The sequence below is a fragment of the Phaenicophaeus curvirostris genome, chromosome 5 (genome assembly GCF_032191515.1).
Source record: "Phaenicophaeus curvirostris isolate KB17595 chromosome 5, BPBGC_Pcur_1.0, whole genome shotgun sequence".
In the NCBI taxonomy this organism is placed as follows: Eukaryota; Metazoa; Chordata; class Aves; order Cuculiformes; family Cuculidae; genus Phaenicophaeus; species Phaenicophaeus curvirostris.
The window spans coordinates 25,571,145-25,595,743 of NC_091396.1; the positions used below are offsets into that span (position 1 = coordinate 25,571,145).

The window sequence follows — 24,599 nt, forward strand, 5'->3', positions numbered from 1 at the left end:
AGTGTCCTTGACCTGTGCAGATGGTCACAGAGCATGCCAGAGTGCTGCATTCTCTGTACCTCAGAACTCCCACCTCGCCAGTGGAATGTCCCCTTCAGGGAGGCACCCTTCCTACGTGCCCTTCCTCACAAACTGGCATGCAAACTGACACATCATGCTTTGGCTGATACGTCACATTCTTTGCCTGTCCTCTTTGCTGCATTCCTGGTTGTTGGAACTCCCTAGGGCTGCCTTTTGTGGGAATGGGGGGTGGCTGCTGTTACTGCTGGCCCTGCCCACACCACTCACAAGAGCTGCTGCTTCCAGGCAGATCTCCACGGGTCTTGGCACCCCCCTGGAATTTCCCTAGTTCAGGAAACCCCCCTGAACACCATAATCCCATGCTCTGCTGTGGCACATGCCTATATTATAAAAAGGAGAATATCCCTCACCAATTCCTGATGAAAATATTAAAAAGAGCACAAGGGGAAAAGACATATTATTCAGACTCAAAATCAATTCACAAACACTGTAGCAATTCCAGGTAACTAACTCCATGTACATGTATAAAATTTAATGTGCAGGTATGTTCTTAAAAATAACAACTTGGTAATAGAGAAGAGGAAAATATACCTCTGTGAAAGCTAATCAAATGAAATTTGGGGTTTTTTGATCATGGACTGGTTTACACAGCACTGGGCCTGCTGGCAAGAAAACAACTTCAGCTATCTCAAAGCAGGAAAAGGATTCTCACTCACGAGTTCATGGGGTTCATCGAGAGGGCTTTAAAATAGGTTTGAAGGGGAAAAGGCATATAACCAGGTTCATGAGAGATGAGCCTATGGATGTCATGCCAGTGCTGGAGGTCAAATCAATAGCCCAGCTCAAGAGTAACTACACCAGTGCACACAGCATGGGCAACAAACAGGAAGAACTGGAACACAATATGCAGCAGCATAGCTATGACTTAGTCACCATCACAGAAACATAGTGGGATGATTCTCATGACTAGAGTGCTACACAGGATGTCTATAAGCTCTTCAGAAGGCACAGGCAAGGCAGGAAAGGCGAAAAGGTTTCAACAACGTAGAGCTAAATTACTGTGATGAGGTCAAGTGCCTATGGGCAAGGATGAGGGGGACACCAATTAGGTAGATATCCTGATGGGAGTCTGTTATAGACCACCCAACCAGGATGAAGAGGTAGATGAAGCATTCTACAAGTGGCTGGCAGATCTCTCACAGTCGCTAGGTCTTGTTCTCATGGGGGACTTCAGTTTATCAGACATCTGCTGGAAATACAACACAACAGAAAGGAAACAGTCCAGGAAGTTCCTGGAGTCTGTGGAAGATAATTTCTTGACACAGCTGGTAAGCAAGCCTACCAGGGGAGGTGCCTCACTTGACCTACTGTTTGCAAACAGAGAAGGACTGGTGGGAGTTGTGGTTGTCAGAAGCTGTCTTGGTCTTAGTGACCATAAAATTACAGAGTTCTCTGTTCTTGGCAAAGTAAGAAAGGGGGTCAGCAAAACCACTGCCATGGACTTCTGGAGGGCAGACTTTGGCCTGTTTAGGACACTAGTTGAGAGAGTCCTTTGGGAGGCAGTCCTGAAGGGTAAAGTGATCAAGGAAGGCTGGATATTCTTAAAGAAGGAAATCTTAAAGGTGCAGGAAGTCTTAGAGGTGTGGGAGCAGGCTGTCCCCATGGTACCAACTGGGGAAGATGACCAGCCTGGCTGAACAGAGAACTTTTGCTGGGACTCAGGAAAAAATGGAGTTTAACACTTTTGGAAGAAGGGACAGGCCACTCAACAAGAGCAGAGGGATCTCATTAGGTCGTGTAGAGAGAAAATTAGAAAAGCCTGGCTCAAACTCAGTGTGGCCACTGTTGTAAGAGATTACAAAAAATGTTTTTACAAATACATTAACAAGAAAAGGAGAACCAAGGAAAATCTCCATCCTTTATTGGATGCAGCGGGGTGAACAGGGATGGAGGGCAGAATAAACTCCCCCATAATCCAGAAGGGAGCAGTTAATGACCTGTTCTACCACCTGGACACTCACAAATGGATTCATATAGAATCTACCTGAGAGTACTGAGAGAGCTGGCAAAGGAGCTTGCCAAGCCACTGTCCATCATTTCACAGCAGTGCTGGTTAACAGGGGACCTCCCAGATGACTTGAGGCTTGCCAATGTGACATCCATCTACAAGAAAGTCCAGAAGGAAGATCTGAGGCACTAGAGGCCTGTCAGCCTGACCTCTACCAGGGAAGATTATGGAATGGTTCATCCTGAGCACACTCACCAAGAATGTGCAGGACAACCAGGTGATCAGGCCCAGCCACCATGGGTTCATGAAACATAGGTCCTGCTTAACCAACCTGATCTCCTTTTATGACAAAGTGACCCGCCTAGTGAATGAGGGAAAGGCTGTGGATGTTGTCTGCCTCAACTTTAGTAAAGCTTTGACAGTATCTTCCACAGCACTCTCCTACAGAAGCTGGCGGCTCGTGGCTTAGACAGGTATACTTTTTGCTTTGTAAAAATCTGGCTCAATGGCAAAGCCCAGAGAGTTGTGGTGAATGGAGCAAAATCCAGTTGGCAACCAGTCACAAGTGGTGTTCCCCAGGCCTCAGTGCTGGGGCCAGTCTTGTTTAATATCTTTATCAATGATCTGGATGAGGGGATCAGGTGCTCCCTCAGTACGTCTGCAGATGACACCAGGCTGGGTGGTAGAGTTGATCTGCTTGAGGGCAAGAAGGCTCTGCAGAGGGATTTTGACAGGCTGGCTGGATGGGCCGAGGTTAACTGTATGAGGTTCAACCAAGCACCCAGTCCTGCACTTCAGTCACAACAACCCCTGGCCTGGGGAAATGTGGCTGGAGAGCTGCCTGCTGGAAAAGGACCCTGGAGTTGCTGGTTTACAGCCAGCTGAACATGAGCTGGTGGTGTACCAACAAGATGGCCAAGATGGCCATTAGCACCCTGGCTTATATCAGAAATGGTGTGGTCAGCAGGGGTAGGGAAGTGATCGTGGCCCTGTACTGAGCACTGGTGAGGCCGCACCTCGAATACTGTATTCAGTTTTGGGCCCCTCAGTACAAGGAGGACATTGAGGTGCTTGAGCATGGGCAAAGAAGGGCAACGAAGCTGGTGAAGGGTCTGGAGCACAAGTCTTGTGAGGACTGGCTGAGGAAACTGGAGTTTTTCAGTCTGTTCAGGAGAAGAGGAGGCTGAAGGGAGACCTTGTCACTCTCTACAACTACATGAAAGGAGGCTGTAGTGAGGTGGGTGTTGGTCTCTTCTCCCAAGTAACAGGCAACAGAACAAGAGGAAGCGGCCTGAAGTTGCATTAAGGGGAGGTTTAGACTGGATATCAGCAAAAAATTTCTTTACTGAGAGTGGTGAAGCATTGGAACAGGCTGTCCAGGGAAATGGTGGCATCACCATTCCTGAGATGTTCAAAAAATGTGTAGACATGGCACTTCAAGATATGGTTTAGTAGGCATGGTGGTGTTATGCTGATGGTTGGACTTGATGATCTTGGAGGTCTTTTCCAACCTTAATGATTCTATAATTGAAAGCTACATGTCAAAAAAACCCACAGGGGCAGGTAAATAAAATGTCATGTTAAGAAAATGTAGCCTAAATTGCATAACCGCCACTGTGATGCTCATCTCTGTTAACGAAGAGCAAAAATCTAACTCATGAGTGCTGTCAATGTAAGTGAATTATCTCAATTTCTCTGCATAAAATCAATGTCAGTAAGGAGCTGCAATTTTGTTGGGTATTTTGCAGCAAAGTGTTCGATTGTATCAAATAGAATCATAAAATGACTATATTGAATGAAATGTATGGAGAATAATGTGGCAAGAGAATTATCTGCCTATGAGAAAAGGAACTGAATAGCTGGATGGATACATTTCCTAATGTATAGGGAAAAAAAAATAATGAAATTAATTGAAAATGTACTTAAGAGATTCCAGAGCCGATTTGGCCTGAAGATCATTAAGAACCCCTGGACAAGTTTACTTCTTACAATAGGATTCCAATAGGCCTGGTCTACAGTTTGTCTCTCTCATACCTTTCTAAAAAAAACATACAAAATATGTGCCAAATTTATCATTCGATAAGCCCATGAAAAGTCCACCTTTATTTATGACTGATTGTCTGCAGCATAGCAAACTCTGTACAGAGAAGTCTCTTAGACAGAACGCTTCTTACTTTATCTTTGCTAGACATACATATGTTAATGAGATTGTCTCCATTATTTTTTTTTAGGCTTTTAAGGGCTGACCTTACTACTGTCTTTGTACAGTAGTTCTCAATTTCTTCCTCCTAGATTTGCTTCGAGAGATCTTGCAGAACTTAACTTCTTTTCCTTGCCATTTATACGCATTATCTGTGTTTTCCAGAAGAAGATGAATTAATAAATAGATCTGTTCAGGAATTTTTAGTTGAATGTTTCACTGGAAAATTCCACTTGGATCTGTAGCACTTAATTCAAAGTATCTTGGGCTCAGCAAAACACTTTGCTGAATTAAAAAGATTTCATATTTAATTTTAAAAAAATGTTTCCCAAACTACAGCAGAATCTCCTATATAGCCAACTGCATTAAAATAAAATACCAACAGCACAGGCATTCTTTTGAGTGAAGACATTAAAAACAAATTTCTCATTACCCTCTACCAGCAAGGTCCTATAAAGATCAGTTTTTCGATACAACATACTTGTAGTTTTATGTCACTCTGTTTAAACACCTTGTCTGAGACCACTTCCTCTTCTGTTTTTTGTTAATGTCACTCTTAAATTATATCCCCTTATTTGAGATGAATACCATTCCTCAAAACAAATGCTATACAGATTTCAGTGCTATGGGATTATATAGTCGACAGAATTACTGATCCAGAAAATTTCCTTTGGACTGTGAAAGCACCTCTCTTTGCTTTTGTAAACTGCTAAAAATGGAGCAGCCAACTAGGCACAGTGATTTAATCCAGAGTTTGTGGTCTGGTCTGTAATCTGTTTGCTCAGGCACTCTTCCCATATTCACCATGATAATCACCCACTTCAGAATTAATGGAAATAGGCCAAGGACAAAACGTTGTTCAATAAACTTTAACTAAGGCAGTTATACCAGAAAAAGACTAATAACACAATTCAGTGTTGTGATGTTAAACAAACCCTCAATAGCAAAGCTTCTACAGTAACTTGAAATAGAATCATAGAATAGTTTGGGTTGGTAGGGACCTTAAAGACTATCCAGTTCCAACCCCCCTGCCATGGGCTGGGACACCTCCCACTGAATCAGGCTGCCTAAGGCCCCATCCAACCTGGCCTTGAACACCTCTAAGGAAGGGGCATCCACAACTTCCCTGGGCAACCTGTTCCTGTGTCTCACCACTCTCATGGTGAAGAAATTCCTCCTTATGTCTAGTCTAAATTTGCCTCTCTCCAGTTTATAGCCATTGCCCCTAGTCCTATCACTACAAGCCTTTGTAAACAATCCCTCCCCAGCTTCCTTGTATGACCCCTTCAGGTACTGGAAGGTCACTATAAAGTCTCCTCGGAGCCTTCTCTTCTCCAGGCTGAAAAAGCCCAACTCTCTCAGCCTGCCCTTGTATGGGAGGTGCTCCAGCGCTTTGATCATCCTTGTAGCCCTCATTTGGACCTGGTCCAACAGCTCCATATCCTTCTTATGTCGAGGATTCCAGAACTGGAGACAATACTCCAGATGAGGTCTCACAAGGAAGGAATAGAGAGTCCGAAGCACCTCCCTCGACCTGCTGGCCACACTTCTTTTGATGCGAGTTGGGCTGCGAGCACACATTGCTGACTCATGTCAAGCTTCTCATCAGCCAGCACCCCTAAGTCCTTCTCCACAGAGCTACTGGCAATCACACCATCCTCCATCCTGTATTGAAACTGGGGATTGCCCTGACCTTGCACTTGAATCTCATGAGTTTCACAGAGGCCCACCTCTCCAGCTTGTCTAGGTCCCTCTGGATGACATTCCATCATGAATTGTAAACACCTCATAGAACGAGTACATACTACCTTGTGTCAGAGGTGCACACTCTCCTCTCCCACCCATGCTACCCAACCTTTGCTTAACTCCAGAGTTTACTGTATTTCAGTGCTGCTGAGTGTAAGCCATAAGCTGGTGTCGAAGTTTAGCCTCAGCTTGACTGGCAGATAAAATGAGCAGCTGGGCCCCCAATTCCCTTCCCACCCCCAAGGAAAACTAAAACTACAGTAGCTTTAAGGACATAATAATAACAATGAAGAAAATACTACTAATAGGAAATACAGTTAATAAGAAGATAAAAAATATATACAAATATATGAAACTGCATGCCCCCCCACCCTCTCTGCCCTTCCTGTCCCAATGACTACATGAGAACAAATGCTGCAGAGCAGACACAGGGAAAAGGCAGGAAGGCACTGGACTCAGTAACTGAATTCAAGAACACAGATCCAGGATAATGGGCACAACTACAGATGAGGTTCTCACTGGACGTTGGCTATCAAAAGAGAGAGTGTGAGGCTTATGATCCCTCAGTTTTATACTGAGTATGACATATATGGGACGGAATACCCTGTTGGTCGGGTTTGGGTCACCTCTCCTGTCTGCCCTTCCCCACAGGTGTGGCCCTTTTTTGCCTCTTTCACTTATGGCATTTCACCAGCTTGATGATGGCCTTGGTTTCTATAGGAATAAGTATAAGCAACGGCCTCTCTGCATACCAAACCTCGTGTTACCATTTCTAGAGGAAAACATTGTCTGAAAAACAAACAGTTAGCTTTCAGAAAATGAAGTTACTTAGATGAGGCTTAGCTAAAGTCAGAAAACTGATTCTACTTTAGCTCAAACTAGGACAGCTGGTATTTGGAATCACCTCCTGTGAAAAAAAAAAAGTCATATCTGACAGCCTTTCAATGCCAATTCCTTTAATGGATGAGGTCACTATTTTTAACTCTATGCAGAAGGCTTTTTGTATCAGTTCATGTTTTAATTGTTAGGAGTTACACATGAATTTTCACCAACTCTAAAAGCTTAGTGGAAACAGGTATATTTAATTCTCCACAGAAATGAAGTAACCCAAAAGATAGAGAAAAATCTCCAACATTCCCAGATTTATTCACTCATATAATTCAGGACATTTAAGTCTTATAATCATAGGGAAAGAGTTTACAGATTGATTTGTGAGCTGGAAAAAGCCCTTATTTGCATTACTGAAATAACTAGGTAAAAGGCAGCTTTAGGACTAGCTTTGTGCTAGCCAGGAACTGAGCCATTACCAAATATAAGCCAGAGTAACTAAAGTGCTATTCTAAATTCCACCAGCTTGTTTTGGTCTTATGGAGCAATTACTGCAGCCTACCTAGCCTGAGCCAATACAGAATTCACACTGCTCAAGGGTGAATTCCCTACAAAGGAAATTTATGGCTGTCATTTAAGACATTTTGCCAAATGCCTTGTTTCACCTGGAAAACAATAAAGTAGCTGAACACTGGGGCCTAAAAATATTAAAAGTCGCTGATCTATGCAAAAATACCATTGACTTTAGGGGCAAATATAGACCTCTTTAGCCATCATGAATTCCTAAGCAAATCAGTGTAGAAACATATAAAAAGGATGGAAATGCTTCCTCTCTGGCTGAAGGGCTATTACACAAACAACTCTGGGCAAACACCGTCTTCCTATTTCTGTGTTTCCATTAGGACTAGGAGGAGGTACAGTGAAAGGCAAACTCAGACTCCAAGGCACTTTGGCAGAACAAAGAAAGACATCTTGATGATGTCATTTACGGCAACATAGATAAAAACACTAAATAAGAGTACAATGAAGAGCTAGATTTATCTGCTAAAAATGTAATTTCAACAGGAATGCACAAAATGCCTTTGACTCAGTCTTCAACTCATACTGACTTGACATTTGCCCTTGTTATCTCCTCTTCAGACAATATTATAATGATCATCAGCTCAGCTTCAGAGAATTTAGGGGTCAGTGTCACATTGTCATAATCAAATTCTTCATCAAGTGAAAATGGTTGAACATCATCCCTTAGTAGCTGTAATGAGGAAAACATAAATAATATTGCTTCAAGTGATGATAAGGAAGCTCAAAATATAAACTTATAATTAATATTTAACTAAACTATTTCTTCTGACTCTAGCACTCTCAAATGACTAAGCCCTTTTTAAGTAAAAGAATAAATTCAATTATTCAATTTGACCTAATTTCAGCCATTTAATGTGCCACATTTGTAAACGAATGAGTATCATTAGCTAATTTTGCTCAAGGCAAAGAATCTTAAAAAAGTCCCTTGCACACATTTGTTATATTTCTGCCACTTGTAGCAGCAGGGCTGTGTGTATATGGACAAGTTATGTACAGTTATGTCAAATTTCAAAGACAAGTCCATATCATAAAAATTTGTGTTAGTATCATTTAAAGCTTTAGTGTACGTGAATATGATGCTAATGTAACAAGCTTCCCAGAACACAGTCTCAGCAAAGGAAATGCCTGGAATGTGTAAAATAACACAAAATCAATTTTAAGATTCTAGTAATTTCTTTTAACTATTTCAGAGATATGTATTTGGCTAGTTTGGATTTCCTGCATGCTGAACATAAAGTCTCACTGCATTTGCCAATATTTGCTTTGTTGACATAGTGCATATCATTTCTGTATTGCCTCTCATTAAGTATCTTAGAATAAATGCTCTGCCTATCAAATAAAATCATGAAAACAACTAACTGTGTTAGGCTGCATGCTGATAAGGGACTGCAGGGGGTCATTACACAAAAGGTTTATGATAAGCAGGTGCATAAAATTCATTCTGGAGCTATACAGGAGCTACCCTCACCGTGTATCCTCACTGCCCAAACTGTACAAGAATGCTCCCTATCCTTTCAGAAGTTTATATAAAATGTCTAGAAATTTCAACCATGACAAATAGCACAAGGGCTTAAAATAATATATGCTTAAATACATCAGACTCCCGATGAATCCTCAACGAAGCCAATGACTACTGATGTATTTGAAGTTAAGAATACTCATTTGTTTTGCTGAAAAGGAGGAAAAACACTCAGCATCTTACGGTCACTGCTCAGTTTAGAAGGCGCAGCATCCCATACAATTTCTGGTAACTTTTTGTAAGAAGCTGTATTTGCACAGCTAATGCCATCTAATAAGTCAGAGCAGCAGTAGCTGGATTCATTCCAGTGGCTGGGCACCTGACAGACATGGCAGCAAGTACCTTGCAAGTATCTACACTTTTTATTAATAAACTGTAATAATGCCTGATTGATCAGGAAATATTTTTTGTGATTTTGTATGATTTTATTAATTATCGGTATTGCTTAATGCCCTAGAGACCTGGCTTACATTGGCTTCAGTAGATGCTGGAGCACATAAATCATCCTAGATGCAGCACTGTAGACCACAGACATTTATAAATGAGAAAAACAAATGTTGTAGATAGATTTGGTCTAGAAAATAGCATTCATTCTGCATGCAAACATTATCTTGCTTATTTCCATAGACTATCGAAGGTAAACCATCATTAACTTTATATTATAAAGAGCACATTCAAGAAATGCTTACATGAGACAAAGCCTGCACACAAGCTTTCCATCCCATTGAGGATGAGATCAACCCCTTGCCCTCCTCAACATATTCCTGTTTAGGTTCATTTTTTCAACAGGTAAAACTTCTAGAATTCCATGGCAGAAAGAGTACCAGCAACTGGGTAACAAGCAGAAGGGAGCTTTGTGTGGAACTCAAGAATAAAAAGAGTTTATGACCTTTGGAAGAAGGGGCAGGCAATTGAGCAGGACTACAAAGGTGTCATGAAGTTGTGCAGGGAGAAAATTGAAAGGGCCAAAGTCCAATGAGAACTTAATCTGGCTGATACCATAAAAGACAATAAAAAATATTTCTGTGAGTAAGTTAACAAAAGGAGGGCTAAAAAGAATCCCCATCCTTTATAAGATGCAGAGGAAGACAGAGTGACAAAGGATGAGGAAAAGCCTGAGGTTCTAAATACCTTCTTTGCCTCAGTCTTTAATAGTAAGACCAGTAGTTCTCAGGGTACCCAGCCTCCTGAGCTAGAAGGCAGGATGAAGACCCCATAATCTGAGGGGAAACAGTTAGTGATCTGATATACCACTTGGACACACAAAAGTCTATGGGGCCAAGGGTACTGAGGGAGCTGGCAGAAGAGATCACCAAGCCACTTTCAATCATTTATCAGCATTTCATAGAATCATAGAATCACCAGGTTGGAAAAGACCCACCGGATCATCGAGTCCAACCATAAATTTAATCCAACCATTTATCATTTATCTGGCAAATTGGGGAGGTCCCAGTTGACTGGAGGTTATCAAATGTGATGCTTATCTACAAGAAGGGCCAGAAGAAGGATCCTGGGAACTACATGCCTATCAGCCCGACATTGATGCCAGGGAAGATTATGGAGCAGATCATCTTGAGTGTTGTCATGCACTATGTACAGGACAACTAGGTGACCAGGCCCAGTCAGCATGAGTTTAGGAAAGGCAGGTCCAGCTTGACTAACCTGATCTCTTTTTATGACAAGGTGACTCACTTAGCAGATGAGAGAAAGGCTGTGGATGTTACCTACCTAGACTTTCGTAAAGCTTTTGACACATGCTCCCACAGCATTCTTCTGGAGAAACTGGCTGCTCATGACTTGGATGGGCATACTCTTCACTTGTTAAAAAAACTGGTTGAGTGGCCACGTCCAAAGAGTTGTGGTGAATGGAGTAAAATCCAATTGGTTGCCAGTCACAAGCAGTGTTCCCCAGGGCTCAGTACTGGTGCCATTTCTGTTTAATATCTTTATCAATAACCTGGATGACGGGATCAAGTGTACCTTCAGTAAGCTTGCAAACAACACCAAGTTGGGTAGCAGAGGTGATCTGTTTGAGGGCAGGAAGGCTTTGCAGGGGGGCAGGAAGGGATGTGGACAGACTGAACTATTAGGATGAAACCAACTGTCTGGAGCTCAACAAGGCTAAGTGCTGGGTCCTGCACTTCAGTCACTACAGCTCCATGAAATGCTACAGGCTTGGGGAGGAGTGGCTGGAAAGCTGCCTGGTGGAGAAGAACCTGGGGAAGCTGAATATGAGCTGGTGGTGTGCCCCGGTGGCTAAGACAGCCAATAGCACCCTGGCTTGTGACCAGCAGGAACTGGGAAGTCATCATCCCCCTTTTCTTGGAACTAGTGAATGAATACACCCCTTGAATACTGTGTTCAGTTTTGGGCTCCTCACTACAAGGAAGTCATCATCCAAAGAAAAGCAAGGAAGCTGGTGAAGGCTCTACAGAACGAGTCCTATGAGAAGTGGCTGAAGGAACTAAGGCTGTTTAGTCTGGAGAAAAGAAGGCTGAGGGGAGACCTGAAAGGAGTTAGTGAGGTTGGGTGTCAGTCCCTTTTCCCAAGTAGCAAGTGATAGGACAAGAGGAAATAGCCTCATATTGGGCCAGCTGAGGTTTAAATTGGGTATTAGGAAAAATTTCGTCACTGAAAGGGTTGTCAAGCATTGGAATGGCTACCCACAGATGTGGTTGAGTCACCATATTTGGAAGTACTTAAAAGACCTGTAGACATGGCACTTAGGGAAATGGTTTAGTGGTGGACTTGGCAGTGTTAAGTTTACAGTTGGACTCAATGATCCTAAGGGTCTTTTCAAACCTAAACGATTCTATGATTCTATTCCAGGTGAAATCTTTTCTTCCTAAACAAGCCCTACCAAGAGCAACGTAAGACTTAGTTATAAAGGCAATGATAATTTGAAGCACTAAGGGATTTTTAAACGGACCTATACAGTCTTGACAGCTCTAAACATCAGGACACAGTTATATTACCTAAATGAAGGCATAAATATGTGTATAATTTAGGGGAAAGGCTGCCTTCATATTGAGTAGCCTGGTACCAAACAAACAGTTGTGAAAATCATGTCTTTCTCCTTGAAAAATGCTCCAAACTAACTGATGCAATAATGCTCAGTTTCTCATAAGTCAGTTTCTTGGTTTCTTTCATAGCTCAACTTTTCTTCAGCTGGAAATGAATAATGTGTTCAGTGGGATCTTCATCTATTTTTCATGAGTTATAGTTTAGAAAGTCATGTAATTCTTTATGAACACTGCAGGCTGCTACAACACTCCTTCTTTGGTTTTATACAGAAGTTACCAAATGAGAAAATGATAAAACCTCATTCTAGGGGGAGTGGGGGGTGCTGTGCGTCAGTGGATATTTCTCAAGGCAAAAATCTTGAATTATGTCAGTCCTTCAGGGCAAGAGTGAGTATTTTTATTCACCGAACGATGGGTATTAGAGCTTGAAAGGTCATTTGAGAACACTCACCTTTTCCCAAAGCAGACTTATTTTTAATAGTAAAGAGTTCATTGCGAAGAATTAAGGCACAACTGAGCTCAGGAAAGGAGGCACCACATGCAGTGCTATAACATCAATCCTTCACTGGTCATGTGTCATTTATAAACTTGATTTAAGTCTCACAGGACATTAATAAGCACATGAAACTATCAAAACTGGCCCATTTTAGCTGGAAGCTAACTTCAGTTCCTATTACAACAATCATGCAAGGGAAAAGAGTGGTGAAGAATTCTCTGCAATAGAAACATCCCCAAAAGTTAATGCTCACACTGACTATTTGGATAGGAATTGAATTACTTAAAATAAACCTGTGAGCAATCCACACCTTCTGTTCCAGTTCAAAAAGAACTGAAATTCTGAGGGAAAATGGCAATTCTAAAATAAAGCTCGTCTGATTAAAAGACTCAGACTCCATAACGCAAACTTCTCCCCACCAGACCTAGACAATGCAGATCCTCACCTGCACCTCACTACTCTGCATTTGCAAGAGGACAAAACCTGTTTATAATTACAATATATTCTAAAATTGTTTTTTTCTTCTAAATGTCACAATAAAGGGATCATTCACTGCATCCTTGTTGCAGAAGATGTTTCCTGTATTCAGCCCAACTAGAACTGCAGAATGTTCTAAGATCATGAGATTACTGGAAAATTAAACGCCCCATCATTCTACATAAGCAATGATTTGTTAAAAGGTCAGGAAGTGCAAGTTTACTTGAATATTCCATGAGTTACACCAACTAATTAAAAAAATCCCACACAGTTTGAAGTATTGAGGTACACATTTTGAAAATGTAGGATTATTTAGTAGCAGTGCGCAAGATAAAATAGTATCTATTAAGAGTATTTATCTCAATTCTTAACATATTTAAGAACTCATTAATAATTCAAAAGCTAGTGATGTGATTTGTTCACTCATAGCAGTTCCACACACTCCATATGTAAATAACCCCAATAGAATCACAGAATATCCAGGTTGGAAGAGACCCACCAGATCATCGAGTCCAACCATTCCTATCAAATGCTAAACCATGACCCTCAGCACCTCGTCCACCCGTGCCTTAAACACCTCCAGGGAAGGTGAATCAACCACCTCCCTGGGTAGCCTGTTCCAATGACCCTTTCCATGAAAAATTTTTTCCTAATGTCCAGCCTGAACCTCCCCTGGCGGAGCTTGAGGCCATTTCCTCTTGTCCTGTCCCCTGTCACTTGGGAGAAGAGGCCAGCTCCCTCCTCTCTACAACCTCCTTTCAGGTAGTTATAGAGAGCAATGAGGTCTCCCCTCAGCCTCCTCTTCTCCAGGCTAAACAACCCCCACTCCCTCAGCCGCTCCTCATAAGACTTGATCACCAGCCCCTTCATCAGCTTCGTCACCCTTCTCTGGACACGCTACAGAGCCTCAACATCCTTCTTGTGGTGAGGGGCCCAGAAATGAACACAGTATTCAAGGTGCGGTCTCACCAGTGCTGAGTACAGAGGGAGAATAACCACTTTGTCCTAGGCATCCACCTACTGCCACATCCCCCACAAGGCCTTCTCTGTTCACAAACAGCAGGTCCAGGAGGGCACCCTCCCTTGTGGGTTCATTCACCAGCTGTGCAAGGAAGTTGTCTTCCACGCACTCCAGGAACCTCCTAGACTGCTTCCTTTCTGCTCTATTGTACTTCCAGCAGATATCAGGAAGATTGAAGTCTCCCACAAGAATGAGAGGCATTGATCTAGAGATTAACCCCAGCTGTTTATAGAAGAGCTCATCAGCTGCTTCTTCTTGGCTGGGTGGTCTGTAACAGACTCCCATCACAAAATCTACCTTCTAGTGGGCTCCTCTGATTTTAACCCACAGCCACTCAATCTCCTCATCACCACAATCCATCTCAATGGTGTCCAAGTCCTCCTTTACAAAGAGGGCTACCCCGCCTCCTCTCCTACCCTTCCTATCCCACCTGAAGAGTTTGTACCCCACCATAGCTGCACTCCAGTTATATGAGTCATCCCACCACGCTTCCATGATGGCAACGACATCATAGGCTCCTTACCCTACAACAGCTTCCAGCTCTTCCTTCTTACTGACCATGCTGCATGCATTGGTATAAATGCACTTCAGCTGAGCTGCCGAGCCTTCAGCCCTCTTAGAGGGAACAGAGTTCATTTTCAATTGCCTGTTAACTGGAGTAGCTAGCTCCAGAGTGCCTGTATCTCCCTTATCAGCCCTGGGTGTGTTCTCCCCCACTTTCTGTGTGGTGAGGTACTGATGGTCCTCACCAGCACACCCTCTCCCAATCACCATTGCCCCACATCCAGGCTCATTCCTGTCTGGGTGAGGGGAGCAGGTTTCTTTCGTCTGGCAGGAACTTGCTGCCATTCTCCATCTTTTGTTCCCCCAACCTTGCAGTTTGCAGGTGGACAGTGTTTGGACACACCAGCTCCAGCAGGCTGCTGAGTTAGTGAGAGGGCACTGCTCCACTGCTCTATCTCCCTCTCACACTCCCTGATGGTCCTCAGCCTCTTTACCTCCTCCCTTAACTCCTCCACCATGTGAAGGAGTTCCCCAACTCGAGCGCAGGTTTCACAAGTGGAGCCACTAACAGAGGCACGAACTGGTGTGGGAGGGGGGCACTGCCTGTAGCCCAGGGTCTGGGTAGCTGCCTGCACCCACTGTGGATCTGTCTGGGTGGCAGCATCCATCCTGCCTGCTGCAGCACACGGAGCAGCTTTAACCTTATGCCGGGTGGCCACCATGGTCCTCGATGTCTTCCGTCTAGTCTCTGGGTCCTCTCTGCGCCCTGCCTTCTCGACCTGCCCGCTCAAACTGCCCTGCTCCAGGTCGCGGTGCTCCCGGGGGACCGTTTAAATCTCCCGCGGTGGCCGCCGGGACCGCCCCCTCCCGTCAGGCACCGCGCGGGACCAGCGTGTCGGGGCTGTCAGGATCCCCGCCCCCGCCTGGGTTTTTCTGGGATTTTCCCGTCTCAGGGAAGCTCCCACCACCTCAGAAAGTCCGCCCCACCACAGAACTCACCGTCCTGCTGCCGGGTGCTGCCGAAGAAGCAGTGTTAATGGCTTCTCCGCATTTAAAATCTCCCGTGTAACAAAACCCACCCCAACACAGCAATATTTAAATAACTAATTAAATCTGACCTCTTGGGCTTTCTGGTCTGATGGTTGTGGAACTGATGGGGCTCAGAACTTCAGTTCAATAGGATTATTAAAAAAGGGTGTGCAGTAAGTCATAGTCTGTTCCACCTCTCCAGTGAGAACTAACAATCCTGCTGAATAAGAAATAGGCAACTTTACCCTTCCATTCAATGTATAATTTAGCAAAACCCTGTGTAAAATCCCGTGGCACTCAGACACAGGCAGAAGCTTGTTAGTCAGTGTGTTGTACCTATTGTTATATAGGCAGCTATCTTTAAAACAGATCCATGCAGTCCCATGTTAAATCTAAATAATAAAATATACCATACTAAGGAAAAGTCAGACTTGGTTGAAAATAAGACAGGTAGGTCTTCTTTTGTAAGGATACTGAATTAAAAATCTGAATGTAGACACTCCTGACTCAGAGAACACTTGAGATAAGATTCATCTTTTTCATAACAAAGAAAGAAGACCCTGACCAGAGATGTCTGCAGTATGAGTTAATGAAATACCAGAAGGAATCTTGGTCTTGCCATTGATTAGCTGAGCAGTCTCATTCAATTCTCTTTGCTAGAGTTTCATCACCTGCACATTGGGCATAAAGAATATTTGCAAAGCATATTAACATGACTGTCCCAAAACAGTAACTAAAAATACCTGGTAGAAGTACTAATATTCTCCACTACAATGCCAGGTGACTCTTTTGTCCACAGATATTTAATGATATTTGTTCCTCCCTGAACCTTCTGAAAAGAGGTACTTGGAAAGACTTCCCTGTATCTGGTACACAGGAACATGTAACCTTTCCCCATGGACAGCATTTGGTCCACAGTTCAGGAACACACAGACTTTCTTAAACACTTCTCCTTTACTTAAGCAAAACATTTTTACTGGGAACAGTGGGTCTGCTTTCTGTGACAGCTCAGCAGCATATGCCTTAGGTTTAGAAATATCTTTTCGCATTAATCAAACTCAGCTCTTGTACAGCACAGACGTGTCCATCTTATTTGTCTCAATAATATTTTTATGAGGGAAGTTAAGGGGACTATACGTCTTGCGATTTAGTTGAAGGATTTTGTAAACCTACCTAGTATGTTTTCTGACTAATACACTAGTTTCTTTACTGTTATACCACATTTTAGTAGCTTCATTTCCTCTTGAAATCTCAGAGTAAATTAAGGGTTGCTTAAATATTAGTTAATGGAATCAAGTAAGGGTACATGATCCAGCATGAAAAGGAAGAAATGGTGATTCATCTCTACCTGCACACTTTTATCACAGCAGTAGACTCACAGATCTCTCCTTCTACTGTAAATGTGCATTTGAAAATACTGATTTCCTTGCTAGGCCTTCATAAAAATTCCATCACTGAATTCTTCATTTAGTTTTCTGCTAGGAATTGTGTACTATTTCAAAGCCAGGAGAGCTGTTCTTTAAATAAGAGCTGAATTCATTCCCTTGAGTATCTCATTTCTGGGTTTTTGTCTTTTGGTTCATGATTCACATGTAAGTGGTTCCCAGTTTTCATGCCTACTCTCTTGCTTGTGTATATCTATATCTAGTCGTGGATGTGCTTTCAGAACTTGTTCTCAGCAGAGCATCTAATCTTATTCTGCATCGGTTATACGAGAAAGCTTTCTGAAAAGAACACTGCAGTCCACAGGCATTTATGCTATGTCTTCACATGTTCTGCAACTGCTTTTTTCCATCTTTCATAACTCACGTCAAACTTACTTGTAGGACAGAAGAAACATGTGAATGCTCATTTAAAGGTAATGGCATCTTCTGCTACTGTTTCTAACTTGCACTCTAAATATATATCCTCACTGAAGGAAGGAAAATAAGGAGGTTTGTATCATCTGATATAAACACTGACTATTTCTGTACAAAGAGATTGCCCACACATACATCCTCAACAGACCAGTCTGCAGAGAGAAAATGAGGAGGAAGCACTGTTATGCAACAGTCTGGCAATGGCTCAGAAAGACAACTCTTAAAAATTAGGACAGCAGAAGGAAATTTATTTTTGCTTTTAGCAGGAAGTGCTTGTCATACTCAGAATGTCAATTCAGCTATATAAAGACTTGTTAGTAATGCAAACAATGTTTCAAATTCCCTTCAATCACCCTATAAGAATGTGGTGATCAACCTTTGTTTGCCAGTAGACATGCCAGAAATTAGCTTTGTCTCTCTATCCTGGCTACATGACAACATATAAAAGTCTAATGGGTAAATGCTGCTTTCTCTGATAACGTTTAATCAAGAAACTCCTTTACTGGTAATTGATAGTTCTCCTTCTCAGTAGGAGTTCCCAAAGGAACTGCAGTTTTTTTTAAGTTCTAGCCAGTACCTCACAGCTGGTTTAGGCTGATAATACAGCACTGGTGGATGATGATCCTAATTAAGCTGCTAATTATGTTCTCTGTGGAGGTAATTAATTAGCGACAGGAAAGCCTTGCTTACTGCCAAGAGCACCATATAAAGAGGTAACAGAACAGTCAATGTTATCAAAAATCCGAGAAGAGATTTTGAAATGCACCTCTCCTCATACCATGAAGAATCAACTCCCTGGATGAAAGGGCAGTGAACTCTGATGGTTTTACTCAAGTCCAACTTGTTTTGAGCCATTTTCCCTTAAATGTGAATACTTACCGTATTAATGTACACTTGCTGACTCAGCTAACTGATCTGCCCTTTAAAGCTAAATGAAGTACAGAGATACTGAACTGCTTCCAATAACAAGTAGAGATAAAAGCTTGTGGTAATTACTCTAGCAAGGTATGACAATTTTCACTGGGCATCCTAGCTTGTTTTGCCAATATGAAGTCTTAATTCTATCATTTGTTCTGACATACTGGTGGCAGCATTTAAGAAGGCTGGCAACAGAATGTCTTTCAAATTTGTGTCACCCTTCACTTAAAACCTAACTGGAATTCTTCAGAATTAATCCTTTATTAAGGTGGCCAATAGGGTATTATTTCATATTACTTTAGTATTACAAACAATAGAAGTGACACCATTGTATATTTTAATTTGCATTTTGTTGGTATGGTTTCCACACAGGTAAGGTTATACCTCTCTTGTTATGAAGCCTATTGTGGATTTTGACAAGTAAGACAACTATCAAATTATAAGTCCTATTTTCTGCATTTAGGAGTCAAGGGAAAACTTTTCATCTTGACTCAACAATTATCTCCACTAAAGAAGCCCTGGAGGACCCAGGCTGTGGGTTTCCCATCTATATGTTCACTTTCCTCACAGGATTTAGAAGGAATAATTAGCTTCTGTCTATACAGGGTTTTGATGTTACAAAATACAATCTAAATCCTTGATGTTGCTTGTGAGCACTGTTAATTGCTTAGGGGTTGATACAACTTCTTTCTGCACTGAGGCAAACTGTGCATGAGTTTGCACAGGGAGTGCTGTCTCATGGGAAAAGCTGAGGAGGGCAGAGATTAAAAGCCAAGTCATATATAACGTAAAAAGCAAGTGGCTAGCACACTGATAATCTACAGTACGTTAGTTTATTGGTTTTATGATCACCAAAAAAAGCACTAACTGAAAGGTGGTTTGCATAAAGTGCTATTCAGACAGCATAAGCAGATGATCATTTTTGTAATTCTCATCTTATTCAAATGCAGTCTGTTTCAGTAGGGGTTTCTAAATGCATGTGATTAACATTTACTCTTGCAAATACACAAATACATAGAAATTACTGTAAAGCTTGGAGAGAGGCAAGGTCTGATATGGTCCAGAAAATGGCAAGCTGTCCTCACGCTCTGGCAGACTCATCCTTCCTCACTGCCCTGCTTGGTATTTTACTGTGCAACTTATTTATCATCATCAAATTTGTGGCCTGTTTTGGCACAGAAGTTTCTAACAATATTTCCATGAACTAGATATATAAAATTCTCACTGTATTATGATACAAGTGAATCACAGAGTCACAGAACCATAAAATACTTTCTATTGGAAGGGACATGAAAGGTCATCCAGTTCCAAAACCCCTGACATGGGCAGGGACACCTTCCACTAGATCAGGTTGCCTAAAGCCCCATCCAGCCTCGCCTTGAACACCTCCAGGGATGAAGCTTCCACGATCTCTCTGGGCAACCTGTTCCAGGGCCTCACTGCAGTAAAAATTCTTTTCCTAGTATCTATTCTAAATCTGCCTTGTTTCAGCTTACAATTGTTAGCCTTCATGCTATCACTACACTCCCTGATAAAGAGCCCCTCCCCAGCTTTCCTAAAGGCCCCCTTTAACGTACTGGAAGGCTGCTATAAGGTCTCCCTGGAGCCTTCACTTCTTTAGGCTAAACAAACCCAACTCTCAACCTGTGGGAGATGCTCCAGCCCTCTTATCATTTCTATGGCCTTTCTCTGGACTCATTCTAACAGATCCATGTCCTTCCTGTGATGGGGACTCCAGAACTGAACACAGGACTCCAGGTGAGGTCTCATGAAAGCAGAGTAGAGGGGCAGAATCAGCTCCCTTGATCTGCTGGTCACACTTCTGATGCAGCTCGGGATATGGCTGGCTTTCTGGGCTGCAAGCACATATTGCTGGCTCATGTTGAGCTTCTCATCCACCAGCACCCCCAAGTCTTTCTCTTCAGGGCTACTCTCAATCCACTCTCTATCCAGCCTGTATTTGTGCTTGGCATTGCCCCGATCCAGTTGCAGGAACTTGCACTTGGCCCTGTTGAACTTCATGAGGTTTGCACAGGCCCACCTCTCAAGCTTCTCAAGGTCCTTCTGGATAACATTCCTTCTCTCCAGCTTGTTGACTGTGCCATATAGCAATGTGCTGTCAGAAAACTTGCTGAGGGTACCTCAATCCCACTGTCCATGTCTGCAACAAAATCATTAAATAACACCAGTCCCAACACCAACCCCTAGGGAATACCACTGATCACTATTCTCCACTTGGACATTGAGCTGCTGACCATAACTCTTTGAGTGCAATCGTCCAGCCTACTCCTTTTCCACTGAGTCAAATCTGTGTCTGTCCAATTTAGACAAGAATGTCATGCAGGACAGTGTCAAATGCTTTGCACAAGTCCATGTAGACGATGTCAGTTATTCTTCCCTTATCCACCAATGCTGTAGCCTCATCACAGAAGGCCACCACATTCTTCCGGCACAATTTGCCCTTAATGAAAACGTGTTGGCTAGCATCAATCGCCTCCTTATTTTCCAGCTGTATTAGCAGAATTTCCAGAGGAATCTGCACCATGATCTTGCTGCGCATGGAGGTGAAACTGGCCAGCCTGTTTAAGCTTATACCAGTAAGCCCCTGGTTTTTTTTAACAGCTATTACGAGAATTTAAGACATAAACACAGAGCAATGTCCTACAAAGGGAAAAATGGGCACATATGAACACTGCAAAGAAATTTTTCCTGTCTGTACCTGATACAGGACTGCTATCTTATTCCCTCTTTCCTGTAATGCCCAGGCTGGAGAAAGAATACCTGCTGTAAACCTGATTTATGTTAGTTTATTATTTTCTTGTGAGTTACAGCCAAGCTCCAAATATTCATCAACTAGAAGTCTCTAAGCCCTCTGACTTCATAGGAATTCTGCTTATACAGAATGGAAAGACTAATCAAACCATTAATGGATTCAACAGACCAATCAAATGGCAATAACCAAAGGACTGAGGACTAAAGTCCTCCTCTGTAACAGCTTCTTTTAGTGACCTTATGCAAATCTCTTAATCGCTGTGTCTTGTTTTCTTTGTGCAGTCAAAGGTATAAGATGAGGAAAATATATTTAATCACTAAAAGGTAGTCGATTTTGGTGCTAATAATGACTACACAAGCACCTACAACAGACAACTAAGTACAGATACTAGTCTTGTATTTACTTTTTAGAGGTGAGAGCACTAAAATTATTATTGATGCATGGAATAGTTCAATATAACTCAAAATTCTCATAACTGGAATTCTTAAAGAAGTTCACAGTGAATACAAAATTAGTCTCATTTACTTTATGCCTAGGATGAAATCTTTTTAATAGGTAGGGACAACATTTTCACTAAGTGTTTCCACTTTTTTGAACTCTCTCTACACTCCTGAGTTACTTTGTGGAAAAGTAACACTTCTGTAATCAACATCAGTTCAGTACAAAACAGAAGTGTAGAAAAATGTAGAAAAGTTGACAAGAAGAAGTGTTCTGTAATTCTGAAAAATCTTGAAAATAAAAAAACTGTTTACCAGGACACACTATAATAAACATTCCTATTATTATTATTACTACTACATCATCATCATCATCATCATCATCATCATCATCATCATCATCATCATCATCATCATCATCTACTCATCACCTCTTAAAGTGAGAAAATGAATACTTTAATTTTGGGAATTTGGACAATTTGGGTAATTTCCTAGTAGCAGAACTGAGGAAAAAACAGATTTTTTAAAGGAAAAAACGGTGCTTTAAACAATACACTTGCATTCAAAGACAGACAATGATACTGAATATGCAGGAGAGCAAAACCTACCCCCCCATGTCTCTTCATCTGTGTCTATATCTTCCAAATCTAAGTGCTTGTCCTCCTGCTGTAAAAATCCCAAACTGGAAAATAAACAAAAATGTGTTAATTCCATTTCTTATAGTACAATCTAGAACAAAGCAAAAAAGTATATCACCTCCTTCATCTTCTCTATTTTTCCCTGCATTTTTTTCAAGAAAGCATACGAATATTCTTTGAAATGTGTAATCCAAAGGAAATACTTCTAAGTATAGGCTAAGAATTGTTGCCAGAATTGCTGCATATCAACTACAGTGATGGGAAAAAAGCTCAAGCTATACAGTAACTTTTTCAGGAACTTGGTGGGAAGGTACAATAGTAAAATATTTTCATCGGAAAAAGATACTCTGCAGTTCTGCAAGCTCACTGCATATGGTAGAGACAATTCATGCTGCAAGCAAAGAAGAGATTGATGCATTTTGATACCTATTGGTGAACTGAATGGGATATATAAAAGCTGAGAATTATTAATTTTTTTGTATTTTATCTGTGACGTTGATGTCCCTTCAAAACAGTCTAGACTATATAAAATATACCACAAGAAAGACATTTTGTATTTCAGATAGCAATCTGAATAGATGCACAGGGTGAGAATGAAAGGCTTTTCCCAGTCTACATGCAAATAGTGTTACCGTGGAGGATTTACTATATGCACTGAGTAATCTTCTGTGTTTCTGTGCAGTAATTAGAGATGATAGATAATTTTTTCCAACCCAATTTGACACCATTCTCATCAACACTTACATAATATTTACACTTTAAGAGTATTTACTTATTAACATTTGAAAAAATATCTTGGATGGTGAAGTTCTCAATTTGTCTTTCCCACAGATAGGAAAGGAAAGCATCAACAAATTGCAAGTACTCTGTACATGAATAAAGCAAAAATCAGTAATGCTCTACTCATTATCCCCACTTTGAAAATAATCAAGGAAAACCTCACCTTCACTCTTTCAGACAGACTGAGACGATTTCCATCACAGCCACCACCTTTCCAGCTCTCACTCATCATTGTGTGTAGACAGATAGGCACAAATACTTATATATATGAAACAAAACCAAAATCACAGTCAAAGCTCATACTGATTTACACATATAGAACCTTCATGGTGTATTTAATTTTTTTTTTAATTGAATGCAATGCTCCTGAAAATAGAATGTATGCAAGTAATCTTTTGAAATCCTACCCAGCACCAGACTGAATCAATTGTGACAACAGTGCAAGTAATCATAACACATCTATAAAGCAGAACAGAAGCATCATTTCCAATAGCGGTTTTTTCTCCCTTTCCCTTCCTTAGGGCAGGCTCCAAGGTTACAGTGGCCAACTTATGGCATTACAGTCTCCTTCTGCTATGATGCTAGCAATTTTTCTGATGCATTCTACTGCGGGCATAAAAGATTCCACTGTGGCGTGTATGCTGGGATAAGCGGATGATGCCTTGGCATACCCGCGATATTAGCAGCAAGCACAGAGCAAACGGCTGGTGTTCTCATGCTTTCTAGCTTGTTGAGACCTTAGAATCTCTACTAAGATCTGTGAGTTAATAAGAAAAGAATGCATTAGACAGAAAACATGAAGATAAGTGGCACAACTTTTTTTATAATAGTGGTAAATAGTGGATTGCACTCTATCGCTGTAACTGCAGGATTCTCATAGGTGGGGTAGCTGCTGATTGGGTACAGAAACACTATATAAGGTTTGCATGCACTCAATAAAGCAATCTCATTTGTCACCTCATCAGTGGGGTCCGTGCCTTAATCGCTACATTCTACTATTATTGTATTTGTTTCTTAGACTGCTAATGTGACAAAAATGTGCATCCATGCCTGAAACTTTCTTCTGTGGCAACAAAGACAAGAATTAACATATTCCATTAAATAAAGGATAATGGAAGTTGCACATTGCTCCATGGGGCAGAAAGCCAGTTAAAAGTGGCTAAAGTAAGACACCCAAAGGCAGTCTGTTCCAATGAGGCAACTAAATTCTTCATGGGAGAAACAGCAGAAAGATTTTTGTCATTATTATTATACAGTCAACTGACAGAATGTCATTGTTTTAAAAGCCTTGCTTGATTCCATCTCAAAGGCAAGTGTTACTAGGGAGGAAAATGACAGCTTGTGATCTTTGACTAAGGCTTGGTAGACCCATAATTTGAAGGTACTTAAGTGTGTTGTTCTGTGTATTGCACAAAATGACCCGCTACTTCTTTCTTAATAAAAAGTGAATTAAGGGAATTTTTCAGTACAAGCTAGATCACAACTTAGTTATTTGTTATTCAGGCAGGAGGGCAGAAGTTCTTAACAAGTGGACTCAGATTTTCATCTCACTTCTCCAGGTGATGTCAATTCTTTTCCTGTCCCTACACATCAAATGCCTTATCTCATACATTTCAGAAGATTAAAAATGCCTCTGGCCTGCCTACTGCTTACTTTAGGTAGCTGAGGCAATCTAGCTTCAGAAAGAGAGCATTCAGTACTTGCTAAAATTCCCAAGAAACAAAATAAATCTGTGCATGC

The 24,599-nt window shown here is 41.6% G+C and overlaps 2 protein-coding genes across 2 annotated transcripts in view; one reads left to right on the top strand and one right to left on the bottom strand.

Annotated features, from left to right (window-relative positions):
• The window catches only part of TRAF6 (TNF receptor associated factor 6), a 372,770-nt gene that overhangs the window by 275,827 nt on the left and 72,344 nt on the right, over window positions 1-24,599 (top strand). The window lies entirely within an intron of this gene.
• IFTAP (intraflagellar transport associated protein) overlaps window positions 7,872-24,599 on the bottom strand; it is a 32,045-nt gene continuing 15,317 nt past the window's right edge. The window contains 4 exon segments of the mRNA XM_069858133.1: window positions 7,872-8,055; window positions 15,544-15,674; window positions 22,050-22,104; window positions 23,023-23,094. Coding sequence (XP_069714234.1) covers window positions 7,903-8,055; window positions 15,544-15,674; window positions 22,050-22,104; window positions 23,023-23,094 — 411 coding nt within the window. The 3' untranslated portion in view covers window positions 7,872-7,902.